Here is a 17977-nt window from a genome sequence, read left to right as displayed (position 1 = left end):
AATGACATCTTAAACCAGCCGACTATAGATATGTAAGCAAATGTAACGCATTCATTGTGCAATGTATTATGCTGCCTAAAGTTGCTTGATAGTGTGCTTGTTGTCGTGGAGTAATTAAAACAAATGCTAAGTGTTCATTTTGCAAACAATGGTTCTTGAGTTGTTCTCACAAAGTGCCTGTCACACTGGGGTCTGTAATGGAGGAACATGATTGTTGAAGAACTCCTCATAAATGGTAAGAACTAGGACCACCAAGTTTGGTATGCAGCTTCCTCTTTTCTTAACTTAAAGCAAGGTAATGGTTTGGTTGTGCCGGGACAATGAGATGTGCCTGGAATCTGACTGTTTCTTGTCAAACAGAAAGGGAGGGCTCTGATAGCAGGCAACAGTGTATTTCACAAAGACCACAGGAAGACAGCAAGCACACCTGCCCCAGGGGACAGCTGCCGGCTGGACAGCATGCCTTCACTACCCTTGCTGGCCCTGGGGAGACCCAACCCTATGTCTTGACTCTTGCTTCTCCCTTGCTCCCCTCCCTTACCAGCCTTTCTGGGTAAATCTTCTAGTTTATAGTAATTGGAGAAATTACAATTTGCTACTTAAAATAATTTTATCTCAGTCTTCGTATCAAGTAGAAAAAATGTAAAACTCTATGATCAGAGGAAAGTATGGTGTAGAGAATATATAATAGAGAAAAAAAGAGTAACCTACAGTGCACACTAACATAAAAAGTATTTAAAATTTGATGTTTTATGTATAACACATTTCATTCCTATGTGCTAACTATGTGAAAGTGAGCTGGGTAAAACCCAGCTCAGGCAATAATGAGAAGATAATGATGGGCTGTAGAAAGCCATTGGAGTAGAGGGTGGATGTACTACTGGGTTTTCTGGCTTCAAAGAATATCTCCCATGAGTTACCAAGGTTCGCAACGTGAGGATGATTTGGTACATTTTCTCTCCCCAGAATTGCAATGACTCAACCCATCAGATTTTTACAATCTGAGCCTGAGGTTATGACCTTTTCCTTTTTAATACAGCCTTGCCACCTTTCCTATGTCTTTTTTTACTGTGAGAATAGACTTTTACGTTAGACTGTACTTGGTGCTCCACTTTAGGAATATGTAGGGTGATACCAGTGCAGAACGCAATAGTAGCTGTCATCTTATTAGGAGTATGTGATACCAGTTCTTTGGGATCTGTGCTGTCTGTTAGTCTCCAGTTAGTTTATGATGTTTGTAATGATTTCCGAAGTCCCAAGTAGCCTGCAACCTGATCTATTCCTTTTTTCCCCAGTGACATACTGCTACAGTGTCAGTCATCTGTGATGTGCAAGTGAAATTCCAGCTTATAAATCAAAAGTGGGTTGTGGGTGAGACATTCTGTGTGGGGGTCTAAGAGTTTGTGGAACTTGGTCCAGAAAAACTTGATTTTTGGGTAATCCTCTGGGTTTTCCCCTGGCTTTTGGAATGTGTTAAGGGTATACTTCTGACAATATGAGGAATGAGAAGCAACTTTTTTTACAGGTGTCTGGGGGGTTCTTTTCTTATTGACTACTTAATGCTTCTAAGGGTGTATCTATCTGCATCTGGAGCTATGCTTCTTGAAAACACACTAAATCTGCTTGAATTAGCCACCCAAGTACTGCTGCTTTTAGTGTGCTAACCCAAGCTGCTGCACATGCCACTGCTGCAAGCATACTGCATATTTTTGGGATGCTTGCTTGAGCGAAGGTAGTATGTCTGTCTACCTGTGCTGGAGACATGCTTCCAGCTAAAGTGCAGATGTACCTTGAGAACTAATGTGTTCAACTTGTGTATGTATCACCTCTTGAAATAAGAGCTTGACAATAGTTAGGCAGTTTTAACTTGTGTTACATGGTTAGTTAATAAATATTTTAATGTAATTGCTAGCTGATTGGTTAATGTGTTTTGAATCTAAAAATTGTATACAAAAACCTTCACGTCAAATTGGTTTGTAATGTTCTGCTTTAACAAATATCCAATGTGTCTAACCTTTAGTTCTTGATTCAAACTGAATTCAGTTATCAGCTGTTTTTTCTTTTGGAATTTAATAAACTAATGTGTCAAATAACCAATTTGGTAACTGCTTTATAGGTAGTTACATAATTTTAAACCATCCAAATTTTAGGTTCTCACATTTTTAAACAAACAAATACAGGAGTTTTGTTTAATATAGTGCTGTCTGTATATAGCGCTTTCACTGATGAAGAGAATGCAATTATGCCTCAAAGTATCTTACAAATACATCATATACTTGGGTTAGCTTGGATGGCACCACACTCCCAAATTTAAGTCTACACTTGCACTTTACTGCATTGAAACTTTCTGGCTCATGTGTATGGAAAAAACACCCTCCCCTCCTCCCCACAAGCATAACAAGTTAGAGCACTGTAAATCACCTGTGTAAATGGGCTCCCAGTGCCGGATGGCTTTTCATCTCATAGAGATGGTTTACATAGAGTTCTGGGAGAGCTTTCTCCCAGAGGTCCTGCCATGGCCACACATTCACTTTAAAACACTGGAACAGCAGCTCTGACAGCCTTAGTTAAGACACTTTTCAAAGGTATGGGTCTTTTGAGGGAGGAGGTGAGGTTGGTCACGGTGTGAGGAGTAAATATGGAGATATACATATCTCATAGAACTGGAAGAGACCTTAAGAGATCATCAAGTCCAGCCACCTGCACTCACAGCAGGACCTATCACCATCCTGGACAGTCTTTTATTTTTTTGTTTAAATTTCAGCTGCTCCGGACCCTTTTAAGGCCCCCTCAGGGACAGAACCCACAACCCTGTTTTTTTTTTTTTAAATCTGGGTTAGAGTGGCCCCCATTTTAACATTTAAGTAAAAATATGGTGTCAATTTCTGTATTCCTGCAAGAGCCAGTTATTGTTTAAATAAACATCATACTTGCATAAATAAATCAAATCAAAATATTTGACTTTTGCAGAGCTTTGTATTTTACCGCAAATTTACCTGGTGTTGCTCAGGTATTTTAAGTTATTTAAGTGAAGTAAAGGGTTGGTTTTTTGTTTGCTTAGAAAATAAAAGGCAAATGTATCTGGTTTATGCAAATAGTGTATGTTTGGAAAATGAAGGAAAAATTTGTATTAATAAAAGTCTGAGTGTGATTCAAAGATTACATAGCACTGTTGGTAGACAACATTTGCAGTCTTTTACTAGAATAAAGAGTTGGAGTATGAGAGTCTCAGGACCTGGGAGGGCTTGACAGTAGGGGATGGGTGTCATAGGAGTGAGAGCAGGGGGCTGGGAGTGATGTGGGGGTTGGGTAGGGGGTGGAGTGTGCTGCAGTGAGGGCACAGGGTGGAGGGTGAGGGTAAGGGCAGAGGGCTTGGTATGTGGGGGTGGAGAATGAGGACAGGGATTTGGGCATGGGGGGCTTGGGACAAGGAGCAAAGGTGCTGGAATGATGGCAGGGTGATGGCGATTCAGAGTACAGTGTTTGGTATGAGTGTGAGGTGGTCTGGATGTAGGATGGAGGATGTAGATGTCACATACAGGGGGTTTGGTGTGGAGGTAGCGTAGGGCAGCGGTGGAGTTTGTTAGGGTGGGGTAGGGGCCAGTGGATTGAGGACCGAGGTTTGGTGGGGGTGGGCTTAGAAGGGGTGCTGTAGCATGGGGGCAGGGTGGAGGTGCAAATGGAGGAGTGCAGGGGTTGGGAGAGTGGGGATCTTAGTGGAAGGGGTGGAATTTGTGTGCTGAGGGTGGGGATGACAGCAGAAAGTGCGTGTGTGTGAGTGAGCGAGGGAGGGGGACGGGGGAGTGCTGATGTCACAATAGTGTTTTTTTTTAGGGGGTTAGGGCAGAGGGTTTGGTGTGTGTGGGTGTGGCAGTCAGGGGCTTGGGGCTTGCAGAGAAAGGAGCTTACATCAGGGGGTTGGGAGATCTCAGGGGCTTACCAGAGGTGGCCAAAGCAGTGAAGGTGGAGGTGATCTGTGGTGGGGACAGGGCTGCACTGCCTGCCCCGGCGCCTCCTCTTGAGTGTCTAGTTTGCTGTTTCTGGCCTCCAGGGGCTTGGAGGGAAGGCTGGGCCAGGCCAGCTTCTGCAGCTGCAGCTATAGCTCTTGGCAGGGGAGGTGCCCTTCTGCACTGGGGGAGGTTGCAGCGTGAGCTGGTGGGGTGGGTGTGGGGAGTCGTGGCCGGATCAGCAGCACCTTTCCCTGGTCCTGCTGAGAGAGGAGGTGGGAAGGAGGGACTGGGCCTGCAGTTGTATTCTCCAGCTCTGACGAGCGTCGGGGAGCGGGGAGCACCTGTGGCTCTCTTCCCTGGTCCTGGCACAATGGCTGGGGAGAGGGCAGGGCTCTTTCCCCAGAACAACATTAGCGGGGGGAGATTGGGCTGTTTCCCCTGGCCCTGGGGAGAACGGCCGCGATGCTGGGCCTGGGGCTGCAACAGTTTTCCTGGCCCCAGCATGAGGTTGGCCAAGGACAGTGCCAGGTTTGGTGGTTGCAGTGGCTTGGGTGCGGGGTGCTAATCGTGTGGGGTGTTGCAGGGGGGCAGCAGGGCTCACCCTGTGCAGAGCTGTGATCAAGCTCATGGAATGGGTTTGGGGTAGAAAGGTGCTTACCTTTCCCAGCAGAGTAGAGTGTCCTAGCTCCACATGGCCACTGTTTTCCTGCTCCACTGCCCCAGGGGTGACCCTACAGTATGGTAATTCCCTGCACTCGCTGACCCCAGTGGTGAGTCTGTAGTATATTGTCTTTCCTGTCCATGCCCCTCACTTTCCACCTTCTGGGAAATCCTGGGATTTCAGGTATTTCCTACTTTCCAGACATGGTCAAACCCTGACCTCGGTTTAAGTTGAGGTAAAAGGAAGCTGCATACCAAATTTCATGCTCATAGCTCTTATGGTTTAAGAAGAGTTCTTGAACAAGCATAGTACAGACTGTTGTTTTCTGCTTTTTGTTATAGAAATGCAGTTCATGACACTACACTTCATAGCTATGAATCTGTACATTTTCTAATTTTCTGTTATAGGGTATTTAAGCCTCTAATAGATTTATAGGGGAGGTTGTAGAATCCCCATCATTGTGGAGTTTTGTGAACAAATACCTGTCGTGGATCATCTAGATTTAATTGGTTCCACCTCAGTTCATGGGGCTGGATTTGATAAATTGAGGTCCTTTCCAGATATTCTCTTCTATGATTTTATGATTCTAGAGTAGAAACAAATAAAACTACTTTTACTGTCCATTCATATTTCTGGAACTCTGGAAAAAAAGTTTTGCAATCTAACTTAGTTATTTAGGCATGTATTAAGATGGGTATTTGTATTTTTCAAAGGAGTGATTTGATTTAAGGTTGCCTGGTAGATTGACATAGATTAGAGTTGCATTTATGGGAACAGTTTAGAAGATCCAAAACCAACATGTGAAAAGATTTCACAGATGAAGCTAAGGAGGCTAAAGGGACAATTGTGCAAAAATAAGATTAAAAATATAGTTTCTACTGAACAAGCTCTCAAACCTCTGTATATTGTCTAATTAAGTTTTACTCTGTTGCAGCTACTTCGAGATCAGTTTCAGTACAAACCAGTTTTAACAAAACAGCAGTTTCTCCAGTGTGGCTTTGCAGAAAGGAAAATACAGATTATTTGTGACATTATCAGTGCTGTAATGAAAAAGCATAAGGAATTAAGCAATATGAATAAGGTACTGAGCAGGGCAGAGTTTCAAATATGACTTACAGTATTTGAGAAAAAGAACTGGTTTTTTTTAACATTTCATTTCAAATGTTGCTCTAACTAGAAGAACAGCTACAATAAGGATTACTTAAGTTAGAATGGGGGGGGGGGGGGCTAAATTGGGCGGGGGGAAAGCAAGCAGTGCAGTAGCACCTTAAAGGATAACAAATTTCATTATGAGGTAATGAGCTTTTGTGAGAGAGACCCATTTCTTGAGATTTGGAACAGATTCTGCTTTAGGGTACTGCGTTGCTACTTGTTTTTCATTAAGCTACCAACACTGCTACCCCGAGTCTACTTACCCTGAATCAGAGTACATCCCCTTACAAATTCAGTATATACTCTCCCAATATATAGGATGCATCAGATATTTAAGTGATTCTGCTCTTACTGTTAGAGAGTGGACAAAATTGCAAAGAAAGATAAATGAATTCCTGTCTATTAACAGTAAGTTTCATATACTCTGTTAAACTTCTGAATGTCATTGCAAAATAGTTCATTGGACTGCAGAGACAATTAAGTAGATAAAACAAACATCTGTAGTGGGAACAAAAATTGAACATCTGTACAGTTTTTTTTAATTTAAAAAACATTCTGGTGTGATATTAACAGTATAATGTTCAAAAACAGCCCCTTCCCAAAAAGCAAGCAAGCAAACAAACAAAAAAACAACCCCCACACTTCAGTTCAAGCGTCTTCAGCAAATTGTGTATCTGTTTATATTCTTATTGCTTGGAATTGCATTTTAGTTGAATTTCACAATACACATTTTAGGTCATCTTTTTATATAGATCTTAATCTTGTATTAGGGCACCTAAAAAATCTAATCTATCAGTTGATTGTGTGTGTATGGGTAAATTTCTTCCAGAAAAGAAATTTGACACTTGTTACTATCTCTTACAAGCTTGTGGGTATGGCCAAGCTGCAGCTCGGTGAGATGCATGTGGCTCCTTTACTATTAATCTGTAGCTTCTGTAGCCCTCCCAGGCCTTCCCAGTCACCACCTAACAGACTTGGGGACATGGGGATGCGCTGTCCAACGAGGAATCTCAGGGCTTCTGCCTTGTGGGAGGCACTTGCTGGGGCACAGAACTGAAACACTGGTAGTTGCTTCCACAAGGCAGAAATCCCTACCCCCACCATCCTCCCACAGAACAAACAGAAACTCTCTAGAGCCCTGGCAGGTATGCCTGGCTCTGGAACTTTTACTGGTCATTGTATGTAGAGGAAAATTCAGCCATTCATGATGTAATCATTAACACCATCATTAAGAAGTTCTATCCTATGCATGTCTGACTTGTTACTTATTACTATAAGAATGTATTTCCCTAAATATTTTTTTTATACTCAAGATCAGGCTAGACCCAGCCTTATAGGTATAAAATGTGGTTTGCAGATGTGTATACATTAGATTCATTTCAAGTGTTAGTTTTTATCTACCATTAACAATTTGGCATGTGCTTTTAAAAAATCAGTCAGTATTTTATCATGGAAAAAATTCAGATGTGTTTCATATGTATGGTGTGCAATTTGGGTTATGTAGTGATAGTTTAAAATAGGTTATTTCAAAGGAAAACATGGCACTGTTAATGTGGGTTTTTTGTTTAACTTGAAGGCTAAATCTCAAGCACGGAAAAAACCCAGGTCTTTTAAATCTGAGTCACAGGCAAATGGTGAGAAACTTCTTGCTGATCCTGTTTGCAGGACTACAATTTCTCAGCAGGTATGAAAAAAGTAGGAAAATTGTTTGTTTGTTTTCTTATGTATACAGTTTAAAGCTTGCTGACACTGACAATATTAACAAATTAGATTAGGGCTGATCTGCAGTTGTTTGGTAAACCAATGCCTTGCTAGAATGTAAGCTTTTACTTAAAACTGGGGCGTGGGGGGCAGCCACTTTGTGAAGATGAGTATAAAAAGAACAGCCAGGTGAAAACAGAAGCAAACAGTAGCTCTGAGAAATGTGCTTTGCTTCAGTAGGCAGTTGCCATTGAAATCTAATGATGGTATTCAAAGTATCATAATTAACTGCTTTATTGTCGATCAGACATGCAAGAAAAGAGAGAGAGAGACATAATAAAATTGTGCATAATCTACTGATTGTAGGTAGAACTTGGGCTATGGATGTACTTGAACTCTTTCCAGTCTGACCCTGGGTAATATTACAAAGATCTGTAATCAAAAATGCTTTTTAATATTCTGTCATAATCTGTAAAATATTTCTTCATAGCATGCTTCTCATTTCTCAGTCTGGCATACTTAATCTACTAACTTCTGCTGCTATTATACTGTGAGAGAAGCAAGGAAGTTTTACTCTTATTCTTTGCCATAGAGACAGGAAACTTACATGCTGCACAACTTTACAGAACTGTAATTGCTGAGTAAATTTGGTCTTTAGTAAATTCCAGAACACAACAGCACTAGCTGTTAAAATCTGTCCTTGTTACAAAGATTACTTGCTTCTGGGGTGATTTGCCTCCTGACCCTGTCCCTTCTGAATCGCAAAGTAGAATGGAGAACATTGGGACTCCTGTGGACAGATAATTCACATCTCCTTTGATGAGAGAACTGTATCAGGCACGCTAAAATGTGCATTAATCAACCAGCATTGAAGAAACCATTGATTGTTACTTGCAACTATGCAAAGCCTGTTTAAAGGATTGTGATTGAGAATCTAGCAGCAAAGTTTCCAATTGTACCGTTCAGCTGCCAGTGTTCTGGATTCTTTTCATTCCAGCTTTTGGTTAATGCAAAACAGCTTATTAACCTGGACAGGAGTAGGTCTACCATCGTTGACAAGGGAAATAGATACCTAACAAATTTGCTAAACTTCTTGTGACGCTTGATGCTATTGATCATCCAGTCTAATCTAGTTTAGTCCAAAAGACTTTGAGGAAAATGGAAGTATTCTGAAAAGGCTCAGATTCTTATTATGTTGAAATCAGAAGGTCATGATGGGCAGCTGTTCCACTTCCGAAGCCATCACCTCTGGAATCTCAGTGTTTGATTCTTCCCTTTATTATCCTGTAGCCAATAGCAAGCCATTGAGGGTATGTCTACATTGCAGTTAGTCACTTCTGCTGCCAGGGGCTCAGGCCAATGGTCTGTTTGTTTGAATTGTGATATAGATATTCAGGCTTCTGCATGAGCTCTGGGACTCTTCTACCTTGTTGGAGTCTAGAGCCTAGGCACCACCCTGAGCCCTAACATCTACATCACAATTAAACAGCCTCTTGGCCCAATACCTACAAGCCCAAGTCAGGTAGTATGGGCCAGCTGCAGGTTAATTGTGGTGTAGACCTACCATAAGAGAATTCTTAAAACTGGCTGACGTGTGGGCAGTGCATGAATGATACCTCCACCTCTCCTTATACTAACATAAACAACATTTATCTTATTGCTTCCTCATAGTTTTGATGCAAAGCTTGTTGAAAATATCAGTGGAAGGAGAGGAGGGAAATAGGCATGATAATGCCCTTGTATGGATCTACCATAGATGAGTTGAGTAGGGCTCTGTGGTCGTCTTCGTTCACTTTCATGGATAGGATCACAATATTTTAAAAATAATAAATTACATGGTTTCAGCTATTTAGATGAGAAATGTTGTGGTGGTGTAAATTGTAGGGGTCCTGACACAAAAAGACATTATGAAGGAGTTGTTACAGGACTATTATTGGAGGGTTGTGGAACTGCTTCCTTTAGAGCTGGGCAGTTGGTTAGCAACAGCTGCAGAGGCTGCCACCAGAAGAGCAGCCATTAGCAGCGCAGAAGTGAAGATGGCATGGTATAATATTGTCACCCGTACTCTGCTGCTGCTGCTGCCGCTGCCTGTAGAGCTAGGTCCTCAGTCAGCAACGGCCACTCTCTGGCTACCCAGTTCTGAAGGCAGTTCAGAAGTTAGGGGGGCAGTACAGTGAAACTGCTGAAATAACCTTGTGATCTCTTTTAGAGTCTGAGCCCCCAATCTGAGAAACTCTGGTTTACCCTGTGAAATCAGTATAATATGAAGTAAAAGTATACAAAATACTCTTTTTTTTTTTTTTTTTTTTTATTGAGGGCCAGTAGCGGGAGTGTGTGCAGGGAGAGACACGAGATTTCACAGTCCGTGATGCATTTTTCATGGCTGTGAATTTGCTAGGGCCCGAACAAGACACAGTCAATTTAGAAAGAGGAAATAGATCATACATGTCTATTGCAAATAACAGAAGTATCAAAATCCAAAGCCTGATTAGTAATGAGGAATTTTACCCAGACACCTGTGCGAAAATTTATACAGCAAAGCACAAAACACACAAATATGTTCTTGCAATGTAGTGAGGATGAGTGGTATATTAGGAACAACTTGTTTCAGCAAGTGGAGGAAATAAGTAGGGGCAGCCATTTTAGTTTTGATTTTGAAAAACAGGGTTGCAAATCTGAAGTAGTAGGCAATTTGGATGAAAGCAACCAAGAAATGACAAACTTCATAATTCTAAGGAAAGGTAGGAGAGAGAAGTAAATTTTAGTACAGTGGACTTCAGAAAAGCAGACTTTTAGCAAACTCAAAAAACTGCTAGGTAAGATATCATGAGGAAAAAAATGTCTAAGGAAGAGGAGTTCCAGAGAGTTGCTAGTTTCTGTTTGATATCAAAGGAATATCTGCAAACTACTCTGACAAAGGAATGATAAGACTAATAAGAGGCCAGTGTGGCTTTTTCAATTGCTCTTCAATAACCTCAAAATCAAAAGGGAAACCTGCAAAAAGAGTAAACACAGATATTTGGCTAAGGAGGAGTACAAAAATAGTGATGCATATGTGGGGAAAAAACCAGAGGCAAGACACTAAGTTACATCTAGGCAATAATAAGAGGCTTCTCTAAATACATTGGAACTAAGAGGAAAAACAAAGGAAAACACAAGTCTTTTAATTGTCAGAGGAGAGCTAATAATGGACAACATCAGTAAGAGTCAAGTGTTTAATGCCTGTTTTTGCTTCTTTCTTCACTAAAGTTAATGGTGACAAGAGACTCAACAAAATTAATAGGGGGAAAGGAATGCAACCAAAAATAGGGACAGAACAAGTTGAAGAATATTTGTCAGTTAAATATACACTCATCTTTTGTGAAACAAGTACTTCATTTACAAGTACTCACTTAAATGAGGGACACACTTACCCACCCTAGTTTACTCTGCGAGTGAAATTCCCCTGCACATACGAGCCTTACCCCCCTCCCGTCAGCTCCAACCCCCCCGTCTGCCCCCTCCCGCCAGTCCCGCAGACCCAACCCGCTGCAGCCTGACCCCCTGCTGGCCCTACAGCCTGACACCCCACTGCTGCCTGCACTCCCCGTGGCCCCGCAGCCCCAGACCACAGCGGCCAGACCCGCCCACCCCACCGCTGCCTAACACCCCCCTTCCCACAGCCCTAAACCATGGCAGCCAGATCCCCTTACTTGCCCCACAGCCTGAACCCCCCCCCCCCGGTGGTCCCACAGACTGCCCCCCCCCATCCCCGGCAGCCCCTTGTACACCCTGTGGCCCGATTACCCCTGCCAGCCCTGTGGCCAGACCTGCTACTGCCTGTAACCCCCGCGGCCAACCCCCCGCCTGTAACTCCTGTGGCCAGATCCCCCCTACGACTACCCGTACCGCTCCGCGGCCGCCTGTGTGCCCCACAGCCTGACACCCCTGCTGGCCCCGCGACCAGGCCCTGCTGCTGCCTGTAACCTCTGTGGCCAGACCACCCCCCCGACCGGCTGCTTGTACCTGCTGCATCCGAACCCCCATCTCCCCCTCGTGGCTGCCTGTACACCCCCGCAGCCAGACCCCCTGCCTCCGCCTGTAAGCCCCATGGCCACAAACCGCGGCAGCCAGACGCCTTCTGCCGCTTGACCCTGCAGCACCCTCCCACCCATGGCAGGTCAGGAATCTGCCTCTTCCTACTGGATGTGAAACGGGCAACAGTGATCCATGTGTATGCGACTTCCACAATTGCTTATTGTAACCTGTACCTTGTAATGAGCAGTCTGAAAAAGTTCAACTAACAAAATGTAAAAGTTCATTTACTTAGCAGTGCACATTACCTTGAGCAGGTCTCTTTGGGTTTCTGCTTTTTCCACTGTTGAATAGAACAGGGGTGAGCAAAGTGGGGAGTGGGCCTCTTAGGGGTGAGGGTGGGGGAGGCATGAAATTTCGTAAGACCTGGCACTCAGCTGCTAGGTCTCAGGCTCATACACCTCATTAAAAATGTTGAAATATGTTGCTGTTTTTATGTCCATGTATTCAAATGTGTATACCAATTAAAGGTTTTTTTGCATTTTACATACTTTTCTTACACCTGCTGAAAGGTTATTTTATATGAACATAACTGAAATTTTCATTGGTTTGGATTACATTAGACAGGTTGGGGGAGGGGGCTGCTAATTGCAGAGGGGCCCTATATAAAAAGTTTTTGGAATTGGGCATAGTTCAAAGTGTGTGGACTGTTCATGGGACTGGACCTGCCACCAGTGAGCGAGCCCTTCACTCCATAACTGTGACCTTCCATGACCATTAAGTTCCAGTGGAACAATAAAATTGTTAAGCACTAGAGGGAGACTGGTGAAGAAGGAATATTCAGAGGAGCAGGGCTTATGCTGTGGAACTGTTGCAAGAGATGAAATCTTGGTGTGCTCAGAAAGAAATATAAACCTCATCTGTTGACTTGGTTTTCCCTCAGTAAGTTTGCCTAGAAAAAATAAACTAACCCTGCCTAATCAAGCTATTTTTCAAAGAGTTTACAGAGGATCAGGAGAGATGTTTTACTTTAAATAGATAAGAGGCAGCAGTGGTGATAGTCCATATGAATCTCCGAAAAGATTATCCAGAATAACTTTTTGTTTTCACAGTTTAAAATTTGTCTGATCTATCTTGCAACAGGGTGAGATCAGCTTGCTTGGGTGTGTAGATACAAGCAAAATAATGAAATACAGCACATTGTACATGTGGGTGGCAAGAATATGTTTTGCTGTAATAAAATCATACTTGTGGATTATTGTTTTTACATTCAAAGAAACCTCAAGTGGAATGTTACCCAGATTGTGAAGTTAATGTGGATGGCCTTCATGATTCAGCCATTCCAGCAGGTAGAGATAGTGAAGAAGAATCCCGTGTAGCTGGTGACGTTTTGGAAGTTGTGTGTGAACAAGTAAGAATTTAAATGTTAAAACATAGTTTGGTATAATGGCCTAAGTGGATTCCAAATGTCTCTGCCATTTTTTCCAAATTAATTTTGATCTATAAGTATCTAATAAACATGCACGGAACCTTGGTCGTACAATTTCATTACTTGTTCAGAAAAAGGATTCTAACATGAGTAGGTAATGAGACTTACTACATCTTATTTATTTTCTATAGTCTTCCCAATGTGTATTCTACTTTATAAACGTATGCGTACGTGCTCATACACGCAATCAAAAGGGTCTCAGTGGCTTATGCTTTTTTTTCCTATTTTAAAAAGCAAAGAATAAAGAGAAAAGAGGTACCACATACCCATTGGTGTAAAAGTTATGTGGTAGTTCATGTCTTGATTGTTGTTTCAGTATAAAGTATCCCCAGCTAGCGCCAGCTTGACAGTTCAGTTGTGGGCTGGTTTCTGGCATTTTTCTAATGTGCAAAATTTTAAATAAAGCAGTTTACAACAATTTCTGAACGAAAAAAGTATTCATAAATGTGACTCAATGTTACACATGATCCAGTGGTGAAGAAATAATGTTCTGCACTTCTGCAGTGAAGTTTATCATGTCTGTACAATTATTTTACATATAAAATTCTGAAAAGCAAAATCTATTGTCATTATTTCAAGGTGACAGAAGATAATGGTCAAATAGAGCTGCTAAAGAGCCAGCTTGCTGATTGCCAAGCAAAACTTCAGAAACTAAATTGGATGGAAGATAAACTACATGTTTTAGAAGAGAGACTGAAAGGGAAGGTTATTATAGATGAAAAGGACTGGAATAATCTCCTGAGCCGGGTCTTGCTCCTTGAAACAGAACTGTTGCTGCAGTCAAAACAGGTATATTTTACTTAAACCTTCTATTTTATCAAGGAGGAGGGATCTGTAGCGGAGTGGATTGATTTAAATCAGCTATTTTAATCCTATTTAACATTTGAATGTTATTTAAATGAAAAAAGGATAATTCTCATTGGTTGGTATAACCATTGGATTATGTTGCTTTGCAAATAAATACATCAAACTTTAGAGTTATGTCAGCATTATGAACTGACTGGTCAGTCACACACCTCATTTGGATCCAGAAGTGTGCAATTAAGCAGCCGTAGCAACAGCAAAGGGACAAACACACAAAAATACAGTACAATACTGTGCTGTGCTAAACAGAAACTTCTAAAAAAGTTTAAAAAAAACAAACAACCAAATTGACAAATACAAATTTTTTCTGTTTGTTTCTTTTAAGATGGTTAAAAGCAGCATTTTTCTTCTGTAAAGTTTCAAAGCTGTGTTAAGTCAGTGTTCAGTTGTAAACTTTTGAAATAACAATAAGTTTTGTTCATAGTTGTGAACATTTTCCAAGGTGTTTGTAAGTCTGAGGTACTAGTGTGTAATCTTTATACAAAATCTAGTACTAATTTTACTAAACAGAAATATGGTGTATTTATGCATATTTAAGCAATTATAAAGTTTAACATACATTTATTCAAATTCTAAATGTTTACTGCTTTGCTAGAAAATGGTGAATGAGGCATTCTTTTCTACTAGATTATTATTTACTCCTTATTTATATCAAGATTCATTCCAATTCTCCTCTAAATGTACAAAACAGCATTGGAAATTCTTTGCTATTTAAATACTTGCTACTTGTGGGTAAAATAAGCTTAACAAATCTGTTTTGCCTTTAAAATTGAATTGTGAAATGATGGATATATTGTCTGTAATTTAGTGAATTGAACTGATTGTTTCATAGACTGTCTACACTTTAATAAAAGACCCACAGTGGCTGCAGCTGGACCTAGTCAGCTTACTTGGGCTGAGAGAGCTTGATTTCTGGGAGCACAAGATTGCTGTGTGGACACTAAGGCTCAAGCTGGAGGCTGGGCACTGGGACTAACCTCCAGACTGAGTCCGAATGTCTATGCAGCATTTTTATTGACCTGTATCCTGAGTCCCACAAGCTTGAGTCAGCTGACCCAGCCTAACTGTAGGTGTGTTTAACTGCTGTGTAGACCTATCTGTAGATTCAAGTATTTAATTTAAATATAAAAGAGTGATTTTTTTTTTAAAAATTTAAAATGTTTTATCTGTCTAGATCTGTGTTAATACTTAGCAATTAAAATATCTACTGTTTGTAAGGTGATATGTGGCCATGATCAGATGACATTTTAAAGAAGACATAACCTCAGTTTCCTCAAGAGCCCACCACAGTCCCACCTTTCTACCAATTGTGCACTCTCCTTTTAAAGAAAAAAAAAATACAGGTATTAGCTTGTTACTGAAAAGCGCACCACTATTTCTTTGGGGTTTTTGGAGCAGCGCTGTGTATTGTAATGGAATTTCCCGGAAGAAGCCTGCAGACCCTGAAGGAATTACAGAAATAGTTCTGCAGTTTATCACTGTTGGCTACTGTGTGAATATGTGGTACTAATACATTTACTGGAGAAATATAATTACTGTTTAAGTTGTTACTGTTGTGTTATGGAAAAATTCAGCCTGCTTAGTGTTTTTTCTTCTTAGTCCAACTGTCATCATACCCTGATGGATTTTCTTCCTGCATGCATAATAGTTTATGAGACAGCCAAAGTACCACTGAAGAATACTGAATACTATTTAAATTCCCAAGACCAGCTATGTCATATTTTCAGAATAGGAAATCTTTTTTTTACAAGAGCTTCTTAAAAAAGTTTAGTCTTTCATTCTGTCTAGCATTCTCCGGGTTTCTCACTAGACATCTTCATTTCTGATGCTGAAAAAATGCACTGTGCTGTTTTAATTTAAGAATGAGAATTCAGAAGGTGGTTTGATCAGTACTGCGGGAAACTTGCTTTATTCATCGGGCAGGTTTCTCGTTGATCATCTTACTGATTTCTGATTTAATTGTTGGCATTTCGCTGATTCTTTTACTCCTTTTGGGTGATATTACTTAAGCTTTCTAAATACGTGTGAGATTTAAAGACATCTTTATGCTGGGTGAATTTAACATGCCACAGCAAGTCAGCATTTTTCCTGAAGGCAGAGCATTTTTTAAATGTAAGGGGTTTTTTTGATATAAGAATGTCTGTGTAGAATGAATGTATTGAAAAAATCATATCTACTATTTGTTCGTAGCACAGTATATTTGTATGTGATCAGTATGTTCCTGTAGTGATAAAGGCATTCTAGTCTTAAACCGCAATACCCAATTAAAACAATTACAGATGAATATTCATCATTTGCACTGTACTTTGGATTAGAATAGCTTGATATTTATCTGACACTTAAACATTTTAACATCTAACCAGGCTGTGTTTCTTCTCTAAAGTATTATGAGAGCAAGAGAATACAAAAACAAGCTTGATTTAGTTTGCGTATATCACGGTTACTTATCTTTAATACAGAAGGAGCTGGCTTTTATAACCTTTTGGGAAGCTCGGATATCTCAAAATAATGTGAACATTTTAGAACCAGGTCCACACCGCCATCCGAGCAGCAGCTACACACATTTTACTGAGAATTCCTGGGAGCTCTCTAGGCATCTGTAGTGGAATGGGTTGTGAAGAGGAAGCCAGTTCAAACTTCTCACAACTCTGAGGGCAGTAATTACTGCTTGCTCCTCAGTGCCTGGGGAGGAGGGAGAAAAGGCACCTGGGATTATGCCCAGTGTAGCCTGTGTAATAGCTTTCTACTGCTAGTTAATGTAGTTAGTCTCATAGTTTAAGTGGTAGGTGTTTCTCTTATAGTGCTGAATGTTCATCATTCAAACCCTGCTGATCACTGTCAATGGTAAAGGGTTGTTAGTATGCAGGAGTTTTCAATCTTTTTTTCTTTTAACATTTTTCCTTTATAGCAAATTAGAAAATTATATACTGAAAATCTCTTAAAAGTTGGCACTGAAACCTTAATTTCTCCTTCTGTTCATTCTGTGAGACAGACTTCAATTACATAATCATATGCTATTTTTCTACAGGACCCCTATAGTGAAAGCAGATATAGCATCAATATTGACAACATACTAAACAGTTTGTTTTTCTCACCATTTGTATAATGAGCCAAGTGAGTCTTTTAGCCAAGATTTTCAAACTTGATTATCTAAGAATAGACAAATTCAGCAATAGGCTCCAAACCAGCTGCCTGATCAAAGCAGCAGCACAACACGGAGGCCTTCAACTGGCTGGCCAGTGGGCTGAATGCCTGAGGCCACTCAGCCTGCACTGTGATCAGTGTGTGGATGAAAGTGAAAGAACTGAGGCAAGCATATGTCAAAGTCCGTGATGCTGCCAGCTGGTTGGGGTGCAGCCTGTGCACTGCCTCCACTATAGGGAGTTGCACAGGCTCCTGAGGCCAACGGAGGCGGCCACCCCACAGTAACTTGTAGACACCTCTGGTCATGCCCCCCTGTGGACCTCAATGACGAGGCAGGCCCCTCCAGCATGACCGGCCCACCAAGGGTGGTGATGAGGGCTCCAGCAACAGGATCCTTATCATCGCCCTCCCCTCTGGAACACACAGTAGACCCTCACCGAGCCGACCCTTGTTTGAGCCTTGGGAGGTCTCTGCCGGTATGTACGGGGCGAGCGGAATATTGGAACAGGCTCAGAGCCCACATTCCTGGGCACGAGGGAGGGAACATGGGCCAAGGCTTGCCAGGCGGCAACCTCTGGGCACCTGGAATCCCACGGGGCTCATGTTCATCAGGTGGCTGGGAACCAGGGTGGGGGCCAGTGGAGTGGTGGCCCCGGACCCCTGGGGTTGGGATCCAGGCCTCACGGACCGTCCCCCTGTCTCCACAGGTCCATCGTTGGGATGCCGCCACAGCCCTATTGCCCCAGGCTGCATACCCCCATGGCCACAGTTGGGCCTCCTGGCAATGACGCTGGAGGGAGTAGGAGGCAGCTGCCAGCCAGGTGGTCATGCAGGAGGTGACCGAGGTGCTCCAGGACTGGCTGGCGATAGAGCTGGATGTGTGGGTGTGGCTGGCTGGCAGCCTCAATGCTGTGGCTCAGGCCTTGGCCACCTGCCTCACCCAACCTCCTGCCCCCTCGCCAGTACAACCCTCAGCTGCAGACGTGTCACTGGCTGCCCGCA

The 17977-nt window shown here is 42.0% G+C and overlaps 1 protein-coding gene across 14 annotated transcripts in view; it reads left to right on the top strand.

The window, feature by feature from the left end:
- CEP44 (centrosomal protein 44) overlaps nt 1-17977 on the top strand; it is a 117409-nt gene that overhangs the window by 87120 nt on the left and 12312 nt on the right. For all 14 annotated transcript variants that reach the window (XR_012645393.1, XM_074992997.1, XM_074993008.1 and 11 more), the window contains 4 exons: nt 5546-5692; nt 7340-7447; nt 12755-12889; nt 13547-13756. Coding sequence is in view for 13 of the 14 variants with exons in the window: in XM_074992997.1 (XP_074849098.1) it covers nt 5546-5692; nt 7340-7447; nt 12755-12889; nt 13547-13756 (600 nt within the window). In the remaining variant the exon portion in view is untranslated. The remainder of the gene's footprint in view (nt 1-5545; nt 5693-7339; nt 7448-12754; nt 12890-13546; nt 13757-17977) is intronic.

Source organism: Carettochelys insculpta, chromosome 4 (genome assembly GCF_033958435.1).
Source record: "Carettochelys insculpta isolate YL-2023 chromosome 4, ASM3395843v1, whole genome shotgun sequence".
Classification (NCBI taxonomy): domain Eukaryota; kingdom Metazoa; phylum Chordata; order Testudines; family Carettochelyidae; genus Carettochelys; species Carettochelys insculpta.
This window is presented reverse-complemented; position numbering and strand designations above follow the sequence as displayed.